At 41.6% G+C, this 23960-nt stretch overlaps 1 protein-coding gene across 1 annotated transcript in view; it reads left to right on the top strand.

Moving 5' to 3' along the window:
* Positions 1-4247: 4247 nt before the first annotated feature.
* TRHR (thyrotropin releasing hormone receptor) overlaps positions 4248-23960 on the top strand; it is a 45207-nt gene continuing 25494 nt past the window's right edge. The window contains exons 1-2 of the mRNA XM_030304500.1: positions 4248-4318; positions 4841-5714. Of these exons, the coding sequence (XP_030160360.1) occupies positions 4926-5714 (789 nt within the window). The 5' untranslated portion in view covers positions 4248-4318; positions 4841-4925. The remainder of the gene's footprint in view (positions 4319-4840; positions 5715-23960) is intronic.

Here is a 23960-nt window from a genome sequence, read left to right as displayed (position 1 = left end):
ACATTTTTAAAACTCTTTCTAGGTGACTCTGATTCATCATCGCTCCCCACCTCTCACATCAGAACCATTGAGCTAAGTCATATAGTGCAGTGTTGTTCAGAATGTGGTCCACAGAGCAGCAGTGTCAGCATTGCCTGGAAGTTTATAAGGAATGCTCAGGTCCCATCCTTGAGCTACTTAAACAGTAATTTGGGGATGGAACCAGGAATCTAGATTTAATAAGCTCTCCAGGAGACTCAGATGCATGCTAAAGTTAGAGAACTGCTAAATGCATAAATAGTCATCTATCTATTAATTGTATTCATGACAACCAGTAGACAGCCACCTACTCCCAAGATGGCTAAGATCACCTCCAGAGATGAGGGTGGGGCTTGCCCTAATTCTTCCTGTGCAGAGGTAGGCAGGCCCAGCAAATGTGATATCATGTTAGCCAATGTGTCTCAGGAACAGACACTCACCAAGCAGATGGTTTCCTGGGGTACCCACGAAAAGGAAAGCCAGATTCTGAGAGCAAGACGTGTGATTAGAAGTGCCAGGAGTGGGAAGCAGAAGTGCTAAATCTTTCCTGAAGCTCAAGGGGCAAGTCTGAGTCCAGACCAAAAAGAAAGCCCTGACTAGGAGTCCAAGGACATTCTTACAAAGGAACCTGTGAAGTCTGATGCTTGTTTTTATTGTTGCTGGCTGGCTGGCATGTGGGCGAGAAGGCATTAACTATGGGCATAAGGTCAGAGAAAATAGTCTGGGACTGAAATGGGCATGAGAAATGCATGCAGTGTGTGGGTTTGCCATCTACATGGCTTAGCTGGGACTTATCAGCCTTTTTTTCAAAACAGATGCCACTGGACTGTTTTCAAACTTCTCTCTAGTCTGAAGTATTTACAAGATATAAAATCTGCAGTTGGTTTACAATTTAAGATACTAGTGTGAGAAAAAAAATCAACTCAAATGTAAGGTTTATTTTATTTTATTTTTTAATGTTTTTATTTATTTTTGAGAGAGACAGAAAGACAGATCATCAGCAGGGGAGGGGCAGAGAGAGAGGGAGACACCGAATCCGAAGCAGGCTCCAGGCTCTGAGCTGTCAGCACAGAGCACGATACGGGGCTTGAACTCACGAGCTGTGAGATCATGACCTGAGCCAAAGTCAGACGCTTAACCGACTGAGCCACCCAGGGGCCCCTAAGATTTATTTTAACTGAACCCGATTTTGTGCAGTTCTTTACGCATAGGGAACATTTATTTGATATCATCTGATTGAGCTTTGCAAATGAAAAGCCTAGCTTATGGAATCTCAGTTACTTTGAAAATATAATTTTGTACAGAGCATGAAGTTGATTAAAAACAGACAGAACCACAATTTCACAGGACGGTGAGGTCAGAGTTTGGACCCTCCAGAGTTGAAAGAACAGCAAGGTACAGGGCAGGGCAGGGGGAAGATGGTCTGAGTCAGAGCAGAAGGGAGGGCTCCTCACGAGAAAACCTGCCTGGTTACTACCATCACTGGCTGTCTCATCACCAGTGCCACCTCCTCATGGCCAGAGCAAGATCATAAAATTGCACCCCCCCATCCTTGCCACTTTACACAGCTGGACCTTATCTATCCTATTGCCTCCTTTCACCTGTCAAAAAGCACCTGTACTTCTCTTCAGGAATGTTTTCCAATGTTACCTTGCCTCTGAAGCCCTCCTGGGTCCCTTGGCTCATTGCACCGCCCCCCCCCCACCATGGATGCCTTCCCCTGCACTTCTGAACCTTCTCAACATAAGCTTTTAGTGCCTAGATCCCTGTAACTGTTTATAAGTCTGCTTCTCTCCCACCAGACCATGACCTATTTGAAGATAAAAACAAAATTTTACATACTGGGTGCCTGGTACATAGTAGGAGCATGACAATTATGAGCTAAAAAAATGAATAGAGACTCAGATTGACAACATCCTGCAGAAACGCTGAAGAATGTGCTAAGATTTGGAGTCAAGGTGGATTTGCCAGAGCAGATAGCATTATCGATGGGCTCTGCCCTCATTTTATGACCCAAAAGTAAGACTTGCAGTAAGGTCTTCTCAGGAGCCCTGAAAGCCAACTAAATCCGGGGCGGGGGGAGGTGGGGAATGAGGGGAAGATGTGCCATGTGAACTATGACTTTTCAAAAGGTATTTTGGGTTGGAGATGGTGGCATTGGGGCAGAGTAGGGAGGCAATGCCTTCTCCTTAGAAAGCATTTTTTATTCCAGAATGTAAATGGCTAAGCAAGAAAAGGGGTGCTCAGAGTAATCTCTGTCCTCTAGTCCAGAAAGAGAGGCATGGAGGGCATCTCCTGTCCAGTCTGCTAAACAAGTTGGAGGAAGAAACTATAATGCTAGCAGAAATCCTACTCATGGTGAAGGAACGTGTATTTGGCTCATAGTCTAAGGAACTTGCTTATGATAAGGAACCAAGACGCAGATGGTTACAGAGGCCAGGTATGTGTGATTACTAAGTGAAGCTGGAATGTGTGACAGACAATAGGGAGCAAGTATGGAGTAAGGATAATAGAAGAGGGCACATCCTGTATCAAGGACCCCCACAAATTACCACCCACAACCACTACTCAACTCCAGGTGGTTATTTCTATTCAGGAATGTGGCCTCACATTTGCCAGATCTTTGTAATTTTTATGAGAGGCGGAAATTCAGATTTAGTACACAATCTCCCAATTTTGAAAAGTAGACAATAACTTAATTATTTTAAATCACACTTGAGCCTACATTGTATGAGCCAAACAATAAATGCCTCAAAGCTGAATCTGGGTCATGGGTTATTAATTTGTAATATGATGATTTGAAAAGAGAAGGAGATAGTCAAGGAGCACTCGGTGGTTCAGAGAGTGAAATTACTCAATATGACCCAGAAGTTCCCCTGCATCTTATTGGTACCTAGCATTGAACATGGCTTTGATCACCCCATGGTTCTGTATACTCAAAATCTACACTTCCATTGATATCTAGAAAGAAGAACATCTAAACATCTTAAAACAGAGAATCAAACCATTTACCATACAGGGAATTTGGTTAAGGGCTGTTTTTCATTGTCAGTTAATAAATAAGAGTGGACCAACATTAATGTTTGGTGTATTAGGTTGGTGCCTGTGGAAGGGAGACATGTTTTCTGAGCCTCTATAAAAAAAAAAAAACATAAGGATTTTATAGAAATAAAAATCAAGTGGAAGTACAGTTTTCTAAAAAAAAAAAAAAAAAAAAAAAAAGAAAAAAAAAAAAAAAAAGAAAGAAAGAGAAAAAGAAAGAAAGAGATGGAACCATGAAGTTTCGTTTCAGAGGTGTGGTACCAGAGTTGCCCTGGCCTAGATTTCCACAGGATGCGTTTTCCACCTGGAAATAAATGAACACAAAACGTTGCTGGGTAGTATGTGTGGTTGGCATACCAGAAGTGGATGAATAGGGAAAAGGCACCCAGAGCAGTTAGAGAGATTCTAAGAAGTTATGCAGAGCCAGAGTTGAAAAACAAACTTAACAGATCATATGTAGGTTTAAATCAATATTTTTAGCTCAAAGAATTTTTTAAAAACTGATTTTTATAAGCCTCAGAAGATCACAGCTGCCATGGCTTAAAATCAATTTTAACTCATTTTCCATTCATGTAATATGAGAGGAGGGAGCCAATTTCACTGGTTCACTTGAGAAATAGTTTAAGGGTTTCCATAGTGGAGAAAGAAGTTGGTTTCAGTTCAGACAGATATTTCAAGCTTCAAGGGCTGTGTCTGGACGGAGAAGGATTTGCTCTCCCGGAAGTCCCATCACACACAGGGAGTGTGAACATATTTCAGGGCTTCTCAGGTACTGGAATTCCTGTGGCACTTAGACTAGAAGAGACTACAGTCCCAGCTGCCTCTGGAACCCTTGCTTGTGATTTCAGCCTTCCAGACCGACCGAGGACCCTGTCATCAGCATGTTTAAAAGGAAATCCTTCAAGGAGATAAGACTGAATCAGTGAGGACTGGCTGGTGTGTGTGTGTGTGTGTGTGTGTGTGTGTCAGAGAGGGAGGCGGGGGGAGGGAGGGAGAGAGAGAGCATGTGTGCTCATTAGGGGACGCTCTATGATTCGACAGCCTCATTGTTGCTGCCGCTGCTCCTGCTGCGGCTGTGTGGTCTGTCAGCAGTTGGAAAGAACTGCAAGGGTTTAGAGGAACTGCAGGTCTGAAGACTGAGCGCTGCTAAATGGTATCCCCGTCAACAAAGTAGACGAGACCTCCTGCAGGATTGGAAACTTGGACTTATTACTGCTTCATCCACCTGGAGAAAGCAGGCAGCGCCACAGAGGAAAAGGTAAGAGAAGAAATTGGCCTCTACTGGGAAGGCAGGGCAGGGGGCATGGGGAAATGGAGGCTCAAAGACTTGCTATTTTGTAGCCAAGCCATCCCACCCTCAGAGAGCAAAGGAGGCAAACGCTAAAATCCTACCAAGCTTCATCATTGAGCCTTTTCCCCCTGGTACATTTTTCTTCTTTACACTTTTCCCAAGCATCTAAGAGGTCTCTTTGTATTTCTTTTTCAGCGAGAGCAGGTATCATTCAGTTTTTCCTTCTGGGCAGTCTTTCAAAATAGGGAGCTTTCTCTGTTTCTCTTACGAGCTTTTTCGCCATTAAGAGGAAACAGGTGCCTCTTATTAAGCTGGTCAAAAACAGTTGCTCCTTCCTACACGAGGGTTGCCTTAAAGGGAGTTTTCAGAAGTACATGTGAGCCCTGTTATTGTAGAAACACGAGAGGTGAAAGTAGCGGAAGAGAGAGCTACTGTCAGTGACTGGCCCCATTTGAAACGGTGATGAATTTGGACTATAACTCTTCACAGGGGGAGAGAACCACTGAGATAAAGGCAGAACACCAGGAAGAGGATGTTTTGAGAAGTGTTTCAGAGAAACTTCAAGTCACTAAAGATGGAAAACGAGACAGTAAGTGAACTGAACCAAACACAGCTTCAACCCAGAGCAGTGGTGGCCCTAGAATACCAAGTGGTCACCATCTTCCTTGTGCTCGTTATTTGTGGTTTGGGCATCGTGGGCAACATCATGGTGGTCCTGGTGGTCATGAGAACCAAGCACATGAGGACCCCCACAAACTGCTACCTGGTGAGTCTGGCAGTAGCTGATCTCATGGTCCTGGTGGCTGCTGGCCTCCCCAACATAACAGACAGTATCTATGGGTCCTGGGTCTACGGCTATGTGGGATGCCTCTGCATCACTTACCTCCAGTACTTGGGCATTAATGCCTCCTCTTGTTCCATCACAGCCTTTACCATTGAGAGGTACATAGCAATCTGTCACCCCATCAAAGCCCAGTTTCTCTGCACATTTTCCAGAGCCAAAAAGATCATCATCTTTGTCTGGGCTTTCACATCGATTTACTGTATGCTCTGGTTCTTCTTGCTGGATCTCAATATTAGCACCTACAAAGATGCTATTGTGGTGTCCTGTGGCTACAAGATCTCCAGGAATTACTACTCACCTATTTACCTAATGGACTTTGGTGTCTTTTATGTTGTGCCGATGATACTGGCCACCGTCCTGTATGGATTCATAGCTAGGATCCTCTTCTTAAATCCCATTCCTTCAGATCCTAAAGACAACTCTAAGACATGGAAAAATGACTCAACCCACCAGAACAAGAATATGAATTCAAAGACCTCTAATAGATGTTTCAACAGCACAGTGTCTTCAAGGAAGCAGGTAAGCAAACCAAAGCCTCCAAGTCCACAGAAGAAATGTGGGATAGAGTCCCTTGCAGGATGGGGTCCACTTTGCCTTACTTAGCTGATGGCAAAATGAAAATACAGTCCTGCAAATGTTTCACAGTTTAAGCTTCTGCTTTACATATTAAATCCATCTCTAAGGCAAGTAAAGACCTAAAAATAGGTGGGGAAATGTGATAGCATATCAGCATGTATCAGTTTAGGTGCTGTTAAGATAGAGGGAAATATAAACAGAAACTCTAGAAATCCACCTTTAAAATGTTTGTGACTCTCTGGGAAATGTTATCAAACTACACCATTTGTGGCTTCTGGATATCTTTAAAAGTTCTATTACGTGACAAAGATTTGATAAGGTAGTTTGAGAAAAGATGAGTCAAAGCAATAATTCTACAGTTGTTCACTGAGATATATAAATGAGAGGGGTTCCGTTCCTGGACTTCCTAGTTTTAGTGGGGAAAGTTTCTATCACCCTCTCCCCCAGCTCCCTGCAAAGTATCCCAGCATGCAGAAGCTGAAAAAGCACTTTGCTCAGGAAATGTTCTGATAAAAAGGCTAACACCAAGCTCAATTTGTTTGTCACAAAGAATGATTTATTTTCTTAAATGTCTGTTTTTCCTGGTAAGCATAACTAAAAATCCCTTCATGCTTTCAGATCACCAAATGTGGATGTGGTTATGGTTGAATAGTGGTTTTACTAGTGAATGGAGTGCAACTTTGTTACAGTAGAAAAGGCTTATAAGACAATATAGGAATGAAATACTTTTATACCACATACACGTTCAGCTCTATTTACATATGAACTTAGCCTTCAGTTCCTTTCCCTTCTCTGCTAAACACAATAAACACATGGTAAACATTTATTCTCATGGCTGAAAAAGAAAACTTGACATCAACAGTACTGGCTCTCTCTCTCTCTTTCCCTGTATGAAATGCAGTTCTTCCTGTGTGCATAGATAGAAACTGAGGAAGCATGCTTTAAAAAGTATGCATATAGATTATACATGCTATTACTTCCTAAACTCTAGGTTAGTTGAGATATGAAGAATTTTAATTGGACATATGGGCACACACTGAAGTGAGCTACTAATAATTACAGGTGTTGTAGATATGCATGGCATACATAAGAAACTGTAATTTAAAAGGAGTATCATTTTAAATGATACTGTGAGATTTGATTTATAGAACATTTATTATTGAAGATACCTTGATACTAGACAGAGAAGATGTGGGAAGTGCCAGCTCTTAGATCCCTATTGCTTTGGGTCCAGCAATGCTAGCTAATACAGGGCATGTTTGGCCATCCATTACCCAAAACTTGATTAAGGAAAATTTAGAGAGATCTGTTGTCCATCTGCCAAGACAAACATTAACAAATACATTAAGAAAGTAAAGAATATGTACATCTCAATTAGAGATCAAACGTGGTTTAATGTCTGCAGCAAAGGGGGCCTAAGTTCATTAGACTCCAATTTATATTCTTGTTATAAATTCTAAAAAAAATGTTTGCACTAATGTCCTTCTTTTCAATTATAGTCACTAGTACCTATTTTAAATTGTTAATTATGTTACATGTTCACACTCTTATTTCAAAGCTGTTACAGATAGTCTCTTTATACAGGCTGGGGGTAGGAGACAAAGTTGAAGATTTGGTCCCAAACAATCCTGGGCTTAAATGCCAGGGCCCTAATCAAACAGGATGACATTGAATAAGCAGAACACTGTGAGCCTCAGTCTCCTCATTTTTAAAATAAAGATAAATAGCATCCAGGCTTGGTATGAGGGTTCAACGAAACATCGTATGAAATGGAACAGTGATTAACACCTGACTGTCAATTAGCCTCCTTCCTAGTTTTGTAATCTGTGGGCAACTGTAAGAGAAATAAAGATTTGTTCTTTAAAATACTATATACAGTCACCATTTAAACAGCTTAGTTGTTGAACAGATGTGTATATGATATAGTACCCTCTCTAAGGAACTTTTGAATAATGAAGGCATTTGGGAATGTATTCGGAGCATTTGGGTTTGTCACAATAACATCACTCTCTGATAGCATTCAAGAGTGACAGGTACCAAATGTCCTGACATGGTCAAGACAGGCCTGCGCGTTGAAGAAGTGCCCTGTCACAAATGCCAATAACGCCCTCATTGAGAAACACAGGATGGCATATAAATCAATAGAAGTGAATTTAAGTAATATGTCATGAAATTCAGTCTTGATTACAGATGCGATAGCAATTCAGAGAAAAGAAAGGAAATTATGGGGCTAAAGGGATCAGAGAAGGCTTCCTGGAAGAGGTGGCATTTGAAAAGGCTCTGAAAGAATGGAGCTCCTTTGCAAAGTAAAAGTTAAGAGGACAGCACTCCACACAGGAAAGGACCTGGCTGGGGTGAGAATGCTATGGGTTTTTTTTTTTTTTTTTTTTTTTTTAAATTTTTGTTTTTCAACGTTTATTTATTTTTGGGACAGAGAGAGACAGAGCATGAACGGGGGAGGGGTAGAGAGAGAGAGGGAGACACAGAATCGGAAACAGGCTCCAGGCTCTGAGCCATCAGCCCAGAGCCCGACGCGGGGCTCGAACTCACGGACCGCGAGATCGTGACCTGGCTGAAGTCGGACGCTTAACCGACTGCGCCACCCAGGCGCCCCAGAGAATGCTATGGGTTTTGAAAGGAGACAAGGAAGGGCACACGGAGTGGGATTTTTATGGTATTAAGTGATTTGGTTGATTAAAATGAGTGATGTATTTGGGGGAGCAGTAAAAAGAAAGATTGTATTAATGTGTGTGTGGGGGGGGGGGTTAAGAGACAGAGAAGGGGCTGTGGAGGATCCCAACTATCAGGCAGAGAAGGGAGTTGTGGGTGGTGAGCAGAAAGCAGCAGTCTGCAGCATGATTCAAGGGGGTGATCAATGTGTGGATGAAACAGGAGACCACTGGCAGAAAGACCACTTTGGAAATGGGTTGTGGTGATTCAGACATGAGGTAGTAAGATTCTCTATCAGGAGAACTTAAAGTAAGGTGTGAACCAGAGATATGTTTCAAAGAAAGAAAGGGTGAAGTGTGAACATAGAGGACACACTGGCTGGAGACAACACAGCGTCAGGGCTCTGAGCCTAGAAGACGCAAGTTGCCCTGATCGATGGGTGGGAGTGAGAGCCATGCAGGGGGGCCCGTTTTGTCCAAAATCAATGTACCTTTCGTTTGGCCTTTTTCTCTTCTAAAATTGTTCTTTTCTTAAATCTTCGAAAGGTTGAAACCTCCACCTACTATGACCAGGGTCTTTTATTTCCATGTTTTCTCTGCATTTTTTTTCTTTCTGGCAAGTTTAATTTACATTTTAATAAATACTCTGTCTGGGCCAGGTCTTTCAAACCAAGTTATTAAAGTCAAATATGCATAGCCTAAGAGATCTCCATTTAAAAAATAAATAAATGAGCATTTATATGTAAGGGACAAAAGTGCATTTTTGTTTGTCTTCAACTTTTATCCCCCATGCAGAAAATCCAGATCATATCTTCCCCCCCCCCTATTATTTAGAGATTCAAATATATTTTAGGAAACCGACTAAATATCTGGTAAATTCAATGAAATAAATTCAATGAATTTCAATGAAATTCAATGAAATAAATTACTCAAAATCAAGGCTTGGGCCTGTGTAGAAAAAATATTTTTCTGATTGACTAAATCTTTTGCTTTATAATTGGGTGTTTTGATATTGAGGAGATAAGGTTTAAATGGTCCCATTTGTCACATTTCAGCTCTCTTCACTCAGTGCCAATTCCCATGTGGAGCATTGTGTAGATAAAATATCTCTGTTACTGGCTGTATATTTCAAAAGAATTGATTGGATCCTTCGGTACTTTGGAGGCACAGAAACATCTTGGTAATGGACTGTACTACGGATACACACATTCAGTACAAGCATTTACTTTCCATAGAATGCAGGGGTGCTCAGAACATTGTGTGGATCAGACTACCAGTTTTCTTTTGCATTCAGTGACGCTAGTTTCTCTTTTCTCTGGTGGGAAAACTGTGGAACAGAGTCCAGATAAATGCTCTGAGTTTATGGCAAATTTTGCATTATGGGTTTTATTTGACTAAAGAAGCCTTTAAAATACCAGTCTCTGTTTCCATACATTTCTTACCAGCCTTCTACCTTACCAGAGGAACATTGCTAGCCCAAGAAACAAAGCTGTCCTTTTTAAAAAAAATTTTTAACATTTATTTATTTATTGAGAGACAGAGACAGGGCATGAGCAGGGGAGGGGCAGAGAGAGAGGGAGACACAGAATCTGAACCAGGCTCCAGGCTCTGAGCTGTCAGCACAGAGCCCGGCGCGGGGCTCGAACTCATGAACCACGAGATCATGACCTGAGCCTAAGTTGGATGCTTAACTGATTGAACCACCAAGGTCCCCCACAGCTTTCCTTTTTAAAGTGATACATGCCTTTTGTTGTTGTTGCTACTGTTATTGCTGCTGATGATATAAAAGCAATCATGCATATTATGGAAAACATGGAAAACTAGGATTAAGAAAAAGGCATCTCTTACTCCACCTCCCCAAACCACAGTTTATTAGCACATGCTTATATTCTTTTCCTTATGTTTTCACTTGATCTTTTGTATATAAATACAGAAATACATATATATACATAAAATTTTATACTCTGCCTTTACATAAAATGTTGAAATTAATATTCTCAAGGAGAATAGCAGAGTAAAAGAAAATGGGCAAGACTGAGTCAGTTTCTCCTAGTCTTGATTTTTTTTAATCAATAAAAGGGGAATAGCAATTACTCACAGACTCCTTGTGCAAATCCAATGAGATGCATGTGACAAAATTCATCTTAGCTCCTTCCACCTGTCCCCTCCACTACCCTTCCCTCCTGTCTGTCCTTTCTCACTGATCTCCAGCCCCTTGGCACACTCCAGTAGTGAGATGGGCTCCTGGAAAATGGAAAACTGAGATAAAGAAAGGGCTTAAATGTGTCTTTTCTCTTCTCCTCATTCCTGCCTCCGATTCCTGGCTCCAGTGCTATTTACTTTTTTTAAAAGGTGTTTTGGTTTTTTGTTTAAGTTTATTCACTTTTGAGAGAGACAGAGACAGTGTGAGCAGGGGAGGGGCAGACAGAAAGGGAGAGAGAGAATCCCAAGCAGGCTCCACATCATCAGCACAGAGCTCGAACTCACAGAATCATGAAATCATGACCTGAGCCAAAACCGAGAGTCAGGCCCCCCAATGTGCTACTTACTTTATAAAGAAAACACCTTGAACAAGGAAAATCCTTTAAGACACTGGAAGGGTCTTAAGGGAGGGAAAGAAGGCATAATGGTATAATATCAGGCAGTAGTGCTGGTATTTGGAAGCATAAAATCCTGTAAGTTGTCTAGGCAGCTTCATCAATGGCTAATCTTATCAGGCAAATTAATGGTACTAAACTCTTCAGCGTTAAGCCTAAATCAGGGGTTTCTCAAGTTTTACTGTGACTGTTTCCACAGTTCCTTTTTTGATTTCTATTTGTTTTATTTGCTTCATTTGTCTGGGATCGATTATATCCTTCATAGTACAAAGGTCTCGAAGATGGAAGAAAATACGATTGTTGTCACTTGGCACACAGGTATCTAAGTGAGCCATCTTATTTTTATTATCAAAGAATAGCTTTCTATTTTCCCATTCACATCCTGTATAAGGAAAGACTCTGTACATACCCCATAAACCAACTCATTGAAAATCCCTGCAGTTATGTGCTTTGTGTCCCTTGGTTAGATGAACATTGTTTATTCCTAGTTTTATATTTGCAGCTTCGAGCCATAATTTCATCAGTAGAGAAAAATAAATTTTCCTATATGCCTCCTATGTACCCCTACAGCATTCTTAATTTGGCCATACACACACACACACACACACACACACACACACACATACACACACACCTTAAAATCAGCTAGCCTTGATCATGACAAACTATTTCTTTTTTTTTTTTTTTTTTTTTTTTTTTTTTTTTTTTTTTTTTTTTTTTTTTTTTAACGTTTATTTTTATTTTTGGGACAGAGAGAGACAGAGCATGAACAGGGGAGGGACAGAGAGAGAGGGAGACACAGAATTGGAAACAGGCTCCAGGCTCTGAGCCATCAGCCCAGAGCCTGACGCGGGGCTCGAACTCCCGGACCGCGAGATCGTGACCTGGCTGAAGTCGGACGCTTAACCGACTGCGCCACCCAGGCGCCCCGACAAACTATTTCTTTATGTAGCCTTTTGTGAATTCTTCAAGCTGCGAGCAGATATCCCAAGCTCCAGACACAGGAAGGCTGGGCTGGCACCATGTCTTTAGGCTCCTTTACCTTTTCTTTATGGGTTGGGGGAAGGGTGAGAAATATAAAGCTAGAGCAAGGTCAACACTAAGCAAAGTTGTGCAGTAGGGCATTTTATATTTGATATCTTCCTCACTTTAATGAAACATCCACTCATAATCCAAAAAGCACCTAACACTGTCCTAAGTGTGGAGACTACAGGGACATAGAGACACGAACTCTTCACCTTCAAGGAGCTCACTATTGACGATGTGCACACACTATCCTGAGCAGCCCATCGTGTTCTGGGTAGAAGGCACAGCATCAGGAGGGGAGAGGTGAAATGAGGGAGAAAGGAGGCAGGCTTTCTGGAGTATGTGGCATCGAGTTGAGCCTGTAAAGATGGACAGAAGGTCTAAAAGCCACACCAAGAAGACCAGGAGAGAAAGAAGGAACGGAGCCCAACAGAACAGAGGCTGGGAGATGGCTGGGCAGGTTCAGGGACAGAACGGTCTAGAGCTGGTGTCATTGCAGTGGGGCAACAGAAAGCAGTTGTCCAATGAAGGTCGCCTGACCCTGTTGCATCTGACTCCCTTCTTGCCTCCACAACCCTGCCCTTTGTAATTCTCCCTGCTTTTATCCGTGCTCAGATACGAGTCTGCAGCACGCAGCTCTAGCAAACACTTTATTGTTTTCTGGACATGATGTAAGTACATCAGATCCAATATGTCTGAGACTAAACCCATTATTTTTCTTGATAACCTCTACCTTCCTCTTTCTTTCTTATTTGAGAGTCCCAACACAGAAATCCGGGAGTCCTTCTAAGGTGCCTTCTGCCCTGTATATCCGAGTCTGAGTGGTTCTAGCTCCAAATTCTCATATTGTACATACCCCGTTCACACCACCATTGTCCTCCCTCGCCGCTGCCCACCTGCTCGAATTCAGCACACACCTCAGCAGCCTCTCAGGGTCCAGTTCCAATCTCTCCCAAATCATTCTGTACACTGCTCACTAGGGGACTGCTCTAACACAGAGATATGTTATCCAAGTGATTTATATGGTTCCCTGAGGCCTACAATTTAAACATCTTAGCATTAACGAATAAGATCCTGCCTCCTTCCTATGTTTTCAGCTTATACTCTTGTGGCTCTCCTAACTTATACTTTATGCTGTAGTGATACTGAATTATTTGTAGCTCTCTGAACTTGTTCTTTCAGCCAGAATGCCCTTCATCTGGCAAACTCGCAATGATCTTTTGAGTCTCAGATCAAATGGTACCCCCAGCTACCCCACCAAGCCTTCCCTGAATTTCTCAGGCAATTTATATAACTGAATGCCTAGCTGTAACTATGTATGTTAGGTATTCTAGCTATGTTTCCATAATGATTTGCATATACTGCTGGTTTAGTAATTCTTAGCATCATTATTATTAGTCTGTCCAGCTTCCTACTGCCACAAACATCCTTAAGAGTAGGGTCTTGTATCCTCAGTGACCTCAGCACTGTGTCTGGCACAGAGCAGACTTCCAAAAGTCTGTATACGTAGTTGCGTGTTACAGCCAAAAAATACAGGCTTTGGAAGACTAGGTTGTTAGCGTGTCTTCCCAACTCTGTGTTGGTCACACTGATTGCTTAAAATTGGCCATGGGTGTAGTTTTGTTTTTTTTTTTAACTACAGAAATCAGCAAGTATGACAATTCTGTGTTTCCCCTTTTTTTGTGGCAAGCCAGCTGTTAAGTATTTTTCAGCACACTTGTGTGTGTGTATCATATGTAATTTTACATATATAATGAATGAAAGTGTGAAAGAGTACATGCGCATTTACTTTGGGGCTTGGTCAATTCCAATATTATTTTGCTCCATGAAAAATCATTGTGGATTTATGCTACAGTCTTCTCTGCTTTTAATTACAATTTTCTTGCCTTTTATTGAATCCCCTTTTTTAAAAAAAATTATTTTATTTCACTGTAAGTAATCTCTACACTCAACATGGGGCTCGAACCCATAACCCCAAGACCAAGAGTTGCATGCTCCACTGACTGAGCCAGCCCCGCACCCCTACTGAATCCCTTTTTTATTCTAAAGTAGCCACACAAGCAACTACCCAGTATGATGGTGACTATGTGAGTAGACAAGGCTTTTTATGAATATTTCCCCTCCCAGACAGGATAGGCTAATTTAGAAATATGGAAGACACAAGTAATAATTTACCTTTTATACAAAATCCTGTTGGCTTTCCAATGAGCCTTTGAAATACCCTCTGTAATGAAAGAGTTGCACTGGACAGGATGGGCAGAGAGGCAGGGGGATAGCACCTCAGGGAAGGAAAATAATGTCAGCAGAGGTATAAAAATGAGAATAAATCTATCTGACTGTCCCTACGTGACTAATTTTCCTAAAACAATTTGCACACATCATTTTCTTTCAAAAGGAATATCCCCAATATCCTCTGACTAGCTCTTAAAACTCTCTAAAGTCTGACCCTTTCATCATTATTTTGGCTTTGTTTTATCCATTATTTCTTCAATTCAAAAAACATTTATTGAGTGCTAATTTCATGCCGGGGATTGCTCTGGAAAACCAATGGTAGTCACTATCTTAAGGAACTTCTAGTGAAATATCAAAGATCGCCACTAAAGACAGTTGGAAAAATAGAAGGTTAGGCTGTACAGTGTGCAGAAGAGGCAACAGAGAGTGGTGAACAGTGTGCTTAAGGCTGGAAAGCAAGCCTCCCACAGAGTAAGAGTCACCTGCACAGAACAAAAAAGAGCAGACTTATCTGTATTCATTCCTTCCCCATAGATTCAGGCATGTCATACCAGATTCTCCCGCACACACCAGTCTCATTTATATTTTGCAACCTTGCTCATGCAATTTTTTCCCACCTGCAAAGCCATCCCCACTCTTTACGCTACCACACCTATCTATGCATCTCACGTTTCAACCTCTGGCTGTAGTTGGATCAACAGGTCCCGTATATTGGATATATATTGGAAGGTAGGTGAGCGTGAGCTCTAGAGTCAGAAACACATAGGGACACCTGGGTGGCTTAGTCAGTTGAGCATCCAACTCTTGATTTCAGCTCAGGTCATGATCCCGGGGTCATGGTCAAGCCCTGCGTCCAGCTCCACACCTGCTTGGGATTTTCTCTCTCTTTCTCTCCTTCTATCCCTCTCCCCTGCTCATTCTCTCTCTCTAAAACAGGAAAAAGAAAAAGAAAGAAAGAACAACATAAGTCCCAGCTCTTTTACTTTGGATAAGTTATTTTACTTCTTGATATTTCGGTTTGTTCATATGTAAAATAGGATACTAATGATACCCACTCATAAGATTCTTGTGAGGCAATGCCTAGTCCATAAGAAGTATTCAGTAATTCTTATTTACTATATTTAAATTGTATGCTATATTTGGAATGTCAGTTACTCCCTCCTTTTTCATGACATAGCAAAAATATAAACGGGTAATTCTTTCCCAAAGAAGACAAATTTAAGAGGTTATAAAAGCAATAGATCTTCCAGGATCATCTAACAGCATATTAATGAGATCAAATTAGTAAATACTTCCTGAGTTCCTACTACGTGCCCAGAGAGAAATATAAGTGCAATATAAAACTCGCACACATAACAGAAGCTAAGTGTCACTGACTTTTTACTATGTATTCTGTACTCTTTTATTTGAACTAACTCATTAAGTTCTCACAACCATCATGGGAAATAGTAACTAATTATAGAAGAGGATGCGAAGTCATCGGGGGCTGCTAAGTGTCCTGCTCTGGGTCACACAGCTGGCTGTGGCGAGCCAGGATTTGAACCCACACTCCTGCTCCAGAGCTGATGCAATATCAACCATAAGGGCAAGAAAAAAGAAAATAAAGGTAGGATTGGTGGAGGTTTAAGTAAGTTTCCTGGAGCTGGTAGGATGAAAGGGGTCCAGCGGTTTTAAGAGGGTTACGGAGGGGAGATAACAGAGGTTCTCCCAGATAAAAGAGGGAGAAGGGAAAGATGTGACAGTATTATCCATAGGAGAAAAAAGCCCAGAATTTAAAAATGCGTGTTCTGTCTGAAGAACAGTGATGAGATGAGCTAGATGTGAGCCAAAGGTCCATGTTAGTGAGACATGGGGTATAAATGTGGAGGACACGCAGGCTGGGAATGGATCGATGAGACCAGGAACCCAGCACAGCATCCCCACTAGAACCTAGCTGGCGGCTCCCTGGTCTCTCCATTGGGCGATGCCACGGAAGAGTGCACGCTGTACACAGCTGCTCAGCCGCCCTTGGAGTTTCCATTCCAGCCTTGGTGACCTCTGTCTCTGTACAGGACCATAAGCAGTTCCTTCTTTTTGTGCTTGAAATGCCTATTTCAAAGCTCCCTGATTTCCTCATACCGTTATACCTGCAACGTTTTCCACTGAAAGTTCTCCCCTGTCTGACATCTGTCTTCTATCACTGCTTCCTCCGCACCTGTGTTTCATTGCCCCTCTGTGCTGCAGATGGGGAGGCCGGCTCCTGCCTTGCCAGGCTCTTGCCCGGGCTTCTCAACCAGTCTCCTGGCCCTTAATCTCCCTCCTCTGGGTCATCCCCCAGAGTGCTGCTCAGATCCTCTAAAATGCACACTTGATAACATCCCTATGATGCCTGGAATCACCAATATCCTGTGTCTTACAGGCATAACTGCAGCATCATTATTACGGTATACTGGGACATTTATGATCTGCTGTCTACTCTCCCAAACCCACCTTCAATCCCCAGCACCCCATTCCAGGAGCAGTTTCCTAAACTGACCCGCTCTGTCATGGGTCCAAGCCAGCATGCAAACCCTGAGCTGGAAGCTTTCTGCAGCTCCTTCTTGGACCTGTTACTTCGAATCCGCCCCTCACTGATCTCCTCTCAGAGCAGGCTTTCCAGAGCCCACTGGCAGCAAGTGTTTGAGGTTTCTCCCTCCCCTCAGCAGCATTTTGTTCTCACATCTGTGCAGCACACTGTGTTGATGTGATAATTTGTTCAGATGTCTCTGCCACCAGATCGTGTGTCCCACACTGGCGGCAACATTATCTGGTTCGTTTTTGTGTCCACACTGCCTGTTGTGGTGCCTCGGGACATACTGATAAATGACTGAACAGGTAAGGACTGGGTGTAAAGGATGAGGATGATGGAAGGGTCAAATATGACTCTGGCAGTTCTTTTCTGAAGCCTGCAAATGGTGAAATTGAGAGAAACATTGAGGGAGAGATGTCAAAAGCACTGTCCGAAATCTTCACTGTCAGAGGAGGATCATTTTTCCATTGTGTTTAGGATTTGGAAGTTTTTACATTGTGAATGGAGTGGTCAGGATCAAATATGTGCCTTCAGAGATCATTAGAATAATGGAAAGAAGGTGTAATTTGGATTGAATCTAAAGAGAGGGAAGGACAGACTAACAAAAACAGAGTTCTGGAGGAATCTTTATAATTAGGAGGCTGGAAGGGGACTGGAGTCTTTGCTGGATAAAAAGACCTATTTTCCCCTCTTGGAACATGGCCAGAGGGCCAAAGGCAGAATTATAATAGATGCTTTGCCTCCAGTTAGGAGGGAAAATAAAGAAAGAAGAATGAGCCAAGGAGAGAGGGAAGTTTCCATTATAAGAGTCAATGGATTTATCTAAATCTGGGAAGTCATGGCCTTGCCACCAGAGTCAAACACAGCTCTTCATAGCTGCATGCAAGGTGCATGAGAACTTAAACTACAAATTAAATTCTCTCTGAAAATTAGACAAGACTAAATGCGCACACAAAATAGAATGAATAATGCAAAACCCCTGACAGCCCTGTTTAGGTGAAATAAAAATAGAAAAAAAGTCATTTTGGGAAAGAAAATCCTGCAACCTTTCATAAGCAGCACCGGTGACTTGAGGCTGTCCCTCTAGGATAGCTCGCCTGAGCATAATTGTGTAGTGACTGCAAGTAGGTGAAGCATCCTGTGCCTCTCCATTCTGCACTTCGGCGTTGGAGCTCTATCGGGATTTATGGCTCTGGGAGAACTCAGCATATTTTCTGCAGGCAGGAGCTCTGAGCTTGGGGAAGGCGGCCGTGACTCAGTGAGAAAGGCAGCACCATCTTGAGAGTGAGAGAGAACAGAAGCAGGGTAAAGGCAGAGCACCCCATGAATTTTTAAGGATCATTTGTAAAGTCAAGTAACTGGAGCCTCCAGGACTGTGCAGGACTGATGCCCTGCCATCTTGCTCTGATTGGAGTTCGGCTTTGTGACTGATTCAACCTGGCAAACGTGGAAGATTATGCATACAGAAAATGTGGATGAGGGAGGGCGGGAGAAAAAAACGGGCACTGAAATATTTTCTGTTCTACCAGGAAAGATGGGAATGGGCTCAGATTCAGGGTGAATTTACAGGAGAAATATTTAACCAGAAACTATAAAGTGCTAGGATGGATCTCCAGCTATTTCTCTATTAAATTAATTAAGAGCAATCAAATCAATACTTTTGTATCAACCAACTGCAGTACACAGTGGAGATGTTGTCCTTGTTAAATTATTACAATCCCTTCAGTGTGTTATCATATGGAATAGGAAAAGAGTGGAAGTAAGGACAGATTTGCACCTGCTCATGTATGGTTTAATTGAAAATCTATATATCAGGCACTGTGTTAGGGACTAGGATACAAACATGAACAAGTTACAGTTCCTGCTCACAAAAAGTTCACAGTCTAGTAGGAAAAACAGGAAAGTAAACCAATAATTAAAGCTACAAAGGAATAAATGTTATCATCAGAAAAAGCAGAGTGGTATTCTGTTCTACTGACCTACATGGCTTAGGGGCAGATGGGCATCAGAAAGGCTTTCTGGAAAAGAGGACTCTTACGCTTCACCTTGTAAATTAATAGAAGTTCTGTAGGTGAAGAAGGGAAGGAAGATGGTTTATGCAGTGGGAACTATACAGGGGAAGGCTGGGAGTCCAGAAAGAATGCCATCAACCCAGAGAAATGCACATAGCTCATTAAGACTGGACAACAAAATATGAGTCTAATGAGACAGGCAGGGACAAGGAAACAAAATCTTTATCTAAGATATTGAATGATTTAAACAATATTCTAAGGGCTATGCAAAGTCATCAGAAGATTGTAAGGTGAGGCATATTATCATCAGATTTGTGCTTGAGGAAGATTGCTGTCTTCTTGTAGGCAAAGGATTGGACCAAAGTCAAGGGCATTAGCTAGGAGAGGGCTGCAACAATATGGATGGTATAATCTGAATGACTCTACACAGGCTTCACATTATAAGGTAAATGGCAGTAAGAATAGAGAGAAATAGATACATTTAGAATCTAATCAATAGAGTTTGTGTGAGTAGATGTGCAGAAAGTGGGACAGAGAGAATCAAAGATAAGTCCCTTGAGCCATTGAGAAAGTAGTGTGATAGTTGACAGTCTGCATTCTGGAGTCCCGTGCACTACAGCAGAGCCAGGGTTGGCCACTGACTACGAGATGTGAGCCAGTTAATTTGGCTCACTTTGCACATCCTGTAAAAAGGACACTAATAATGGACTTATCTCTCAAGGTAACTATTAGGATTTAGTGAAAAAATCCATATAAAGCACCATGCATGGTGCCTGGAACATGGAAATGATAAACGCTAGGTACTGTTATTATTAATTGGATAGTGTAATTTGCCTAAATGAGGACAATTAGTGGAGGAACACATTTCAGGGCAGTGAGCATATTAAGTTTAGCTTTGCCCATGTTGCATTTCAAGTGTCTAGAGAACACAAGGGCGCAGTTTGAAGTATAGATTTTGAGCTTAGAAGAAACACCTGGCCTGGAGATACAGATTTGGGGCAATCAGTGTCCAGATGGTTTGTTGGGGACTCTGGGGTAGACATGATTATTAGGGAAAACTTTGTGGAATAGAAAAGAAACCCTAGAGAGGCTAGAAGTCTGGGGAGATGGGATGAAAGAGCCTATAAAATAAAGAGAAGGAATTGCCAGAGAGGGAGGAAGAAAGCCAGGAGAAAGTAGAATCACAAAAGCTGAAGGAGACTTTCTATAAAGGTCAATAGAAAGAGGTAAAGGTAAAGACTGAAAAAGCACCCCAAACAGGCATTGGTCACCTTTGTGAGTGCAATTTCCATAAAGTGTTAGAGGAATTAAATTAGATTTCATGAAGTTGTGAATGAATTGATGAGGGGAAATACAGAGAGTAAGAGTAGACAACTGTTTTAACAAATTCAATTATAAGAGAGAAGGGTGGGTGGGGGGGGGTGCATGGTAATGACAGGGAGAAAAAAAGACAGGGTATTCTTGTTTATTTTATTTTGTTTACTGCTCAATACAGGAGAAACCTTAAGCCTTTAAATCCTGATAGGAAAGAGCTAGCAGAGTGGGAGGAATTATTTGCAGATACACAAGCCAGACTCCCTGTTGAGAGGGCATGGTCCCCGAGGAAGTGCGAAGGAATACCAGAAAGAGCGTAGGCAAAGCAATCACTTTGGGGAGGGAAAGGGGGCTTCTTTCCTTTCCTGGCAGCAGGGATTGAGTCGAATTCACTCATCCACTTACAGCACCTTGCACAGTGTCTGGCACATAGAAATCTCAATGAATGTCAAATGAATGGATAAATGAGTCAATTAAAGAAAGAATGAATGATACAGGAAGAGAGGTAAGGAAGATCATAGTGGCAGATTATTTTTAGGTTAGGGGACAGGAGGTGGTTAATTCTCAAAAGCTGGTCTCTCTTTTCTTGGTGAAACCAAATGGAAAATCATGCCCTGAGAATGAAGAGGCAGTGGTGGAGGCATGGCAGTCCACTGTGGGGAGTGGGAGAGGCAGAGTTCATGTTTAGAAACAAGGAGCTGGTGTGATAGTATATTACAGGCAATCTGAATTTCTTAGTGACATCTAACACTTTGCAATGGGCCAGTTCTTGGACTCATTCCCAGTAAATATCTCAGGCAAATTAGGAAAGTCCATCCCTTTGTTTAGGCAACCAAAAGCACTAATCCTTAAGGTCTTTACGTGTGTGGTGCCCCATTTAGATGATCCAGTTCATTGCCTTCAAGGTTGTTTCCTTTTCTGTTACAAAGAATGGCACACCCACAGCCAGTACAATTTACATTTAGCACTTCATTCCCTTTTGTTGAGGCAAGGGTCTTATGATAAAGGGTGTGACCAGATAAGATTTGATGCATTACCAAGGGCAGGGATGTCTACATTTGCCAAAAAGTTCCGTCTGAAGTCCTGCTCCAAAGCGATAGAAGCCAGGTGCCTCAATAATTCCCTTACTCAAAAATGTTGTGACCAGGACCAGCTCATGGGCAACAACTCCTTTCTCACAATCTTGAGCCAGGTCTGTCTTTTATCAGCACCCTCAGCTGATGTGTCTGGTGTCCACATTCTTTTTCCTTCCCCTCAAACATCCCGGCTCTTTCCAATATATAATTGAAGGATGCTGGGAACATATTTAAAAGCAATTAGCCTTTTGACAAAAGTAACGCAACTCCATTCTGCAGACAGTTCTTGACTTTACTTTGCTCCTGACTTTGTCTCATAGAAAGAGGTCATTATGAAGTGCAAACACTCTTAATAAACAGGGATTGGCAGGATCAAGGGTGCTTGGCTCTTCTCATTCTTATGCAAGCATACTGCGTTTTTGTGCCTCACCAAGACTCTTGAGCTACGAAAGGCAAAAGGCACAGAGGTTCCATATAACCTTCTCTTTATCAGTGCACTAGATCCCACACGATGTTTGCTTCTTCTGGGGGGAGCTCTCCCAACTCAAGGAGTCTGTGGCAGCCACTCAAAATCCAATGCAGACCCCAACTTCAGACATGTGGAAAACTCTGTTATGGACTATGGCTTTTAAGCTAATGAATAGTTTCTGTTGCTGGCTCCTTCCCAATTGTACTCATTTCCTCAGAATAATTAATTAAGATTGGTTATTAAATCACATCAGGCTTATTGTACCCATCCTAAACATGCTTTGATGTAGACAATTATCTATGTGCATACCACAAGTAGAAAATGCAGTCTTGAATTTATTTCTTTAATCATGAAGACTGAGATAGTAAAAGAAAACCCATGTTCCTATTATGCCCAGTTAGTCAAAAGACAGAAAATTCTGGGCTGTGACGGTATGAATTATCTTCTCAAATAATTTTTAACGGTCATTAAGACGTTCTAGACTGCCTCTCTCTCTGCCCCTTCCCCTGCTTGCACTCTCCCTCTCTCTCTCTCACAAAGAAATAAACTTAAAAAAAAATTTTAAAAAACAAAGTTCTTAGTAGCATTAAAGGAAGGTACTCTCATTTCGACAAACTGATACCTAAATGTAAGCCCACTTTAAGACAGTCTTGTCTTTCATAAAGAGTTAGAGTAAAGCTATTATAATTAGAATTCCATTTATTCAAGAATATTACCTTTCTGCCTCAGCTAAACTGGCCCAATATGATCTCAATATTAAGGATAGAATCAAATTGTTTAGTAACACTGAGGAATATAAATAATTTTTTCAAAAACAATAATTTATCATAAAGCTGACTTGAATATGATAATTAGCAATGATAAAATTCACAAAATCATTTTTTCCTAAAAAGCAATAGAAATGTCTTCACTCAGAAGTAAAACATTTAGGGCGGCTGGGTCGTTCAGTAGGTTAAATGTCCTACTCTTGGTTGCAGCTCAGGTCATGATCTCACAGTTTGTGGGATCGAGCCCCACAGCAGGCTCTACATTGACAGCAAGGAACCTGCTTGGAATTCTCTCTCTCCCTCTCAGTACCCCTACCCTGCTCATGTGCTCTCTCTTTCTTTCTCAAAGTAAATACATAAAAACTGTTTTTAAAAAAGGAAGTAACACTGGGAATGCAAGCTGGTGCAGCCACTCTGTAAAACAGTATGGAGGTTCCTCAAAAAATTAAAAATAGAACTACCCTATGACCCAGCAATTGCACTACTAGGCATTTATCCATGGGATACAGGTGTGCTGTTTTGAAGGGACATAGGCACCCCAATGTTTATAGCAGCACTATCAACATTAGCCAAACCATGGAAAGAGCCCAAATGTGCATTGATGGATGAATGGATAAAGAAGATGTGGTATATATATACAATGGAGTATTACTTGGCAATCAAAAAGAATGAAATCTTGCCATTTGCAACTATGTGGATAGAACTGGACAGTATTAGGCTAAGTGAAATTAGTCAGTCAGAGAAAGATAAATATATGACTTCACTCATATGAGGACTTTAAGAGACAAAACAGATGAACATAAGGGAGAGGGAAACAAAACTAATATAAAAACAGGGAGGGGACAAAACAGAAGAGACTGTTAAATATGGAGAACAAACAGAGGGTTACTGGAGGGGTTGTGGGAGGGCAGATGGGCTAAATGGGTAAGGGGCATTAAAGAATCTACTCCTGAAATCATTGTTGCACTATATGCTAACTAATTTGGATGTAAATTAAAAAAAAAATTTAAATTAAAAAAAAAAGAAGGAAGTAAAAAAAAAAGAAGGAAGCTGTTGTATAGTCATGCTAGGGAAACGCTGTGCACAAAAGCTTCTGAGTGAGCAGTGATTCACCCCATGTGTACTAACTAGCCAACATTTCATACATATTGCATGTTTACAGTCATCAGAAAGATTTGATCATATTATACCTTAGTAATATATTGTAAATTTATTTTCAGATTTTTTTTTACTCCAAATCCCTGAGGAACAGGGAATGTTCCCTTCAGTACAGAAACACATCCCAACCCAAACTGTAAAGAGAGGCAATGATGCCAACTCCCCAGGAGCATAGAGGGTTTTGAAAATTTCCCTCAAGTGACCCTCAAAACCTCCCCATCCCAGTTTGAGTTGCTGTTTCAATATTCTAGCTGAGATGCCTCAGTTAATATCATGCACCAGGCTGCTTCCTGCCAATATAACCTAGAAAATAGCATGTCT

The sequence above is a fragment of the Lynx canadensis genome, chromosome F2, assembly GCF_007474595.2.
Source record: "Lynx canadensis isolate LIC74 chromosome F2, mLynCan4.pri.v2, whole genome shotgun sequence".
Classification (NCBI taxonomy): domain Eukaryota; kingdom Metazoa; phylum Chordata; class Mammalia; order Carnivora; family Felidae; genus Lynx; species Lynx canadensis.
This window is presented reverse-complemented; position numbering and strand designations above follow the sequence as displayed.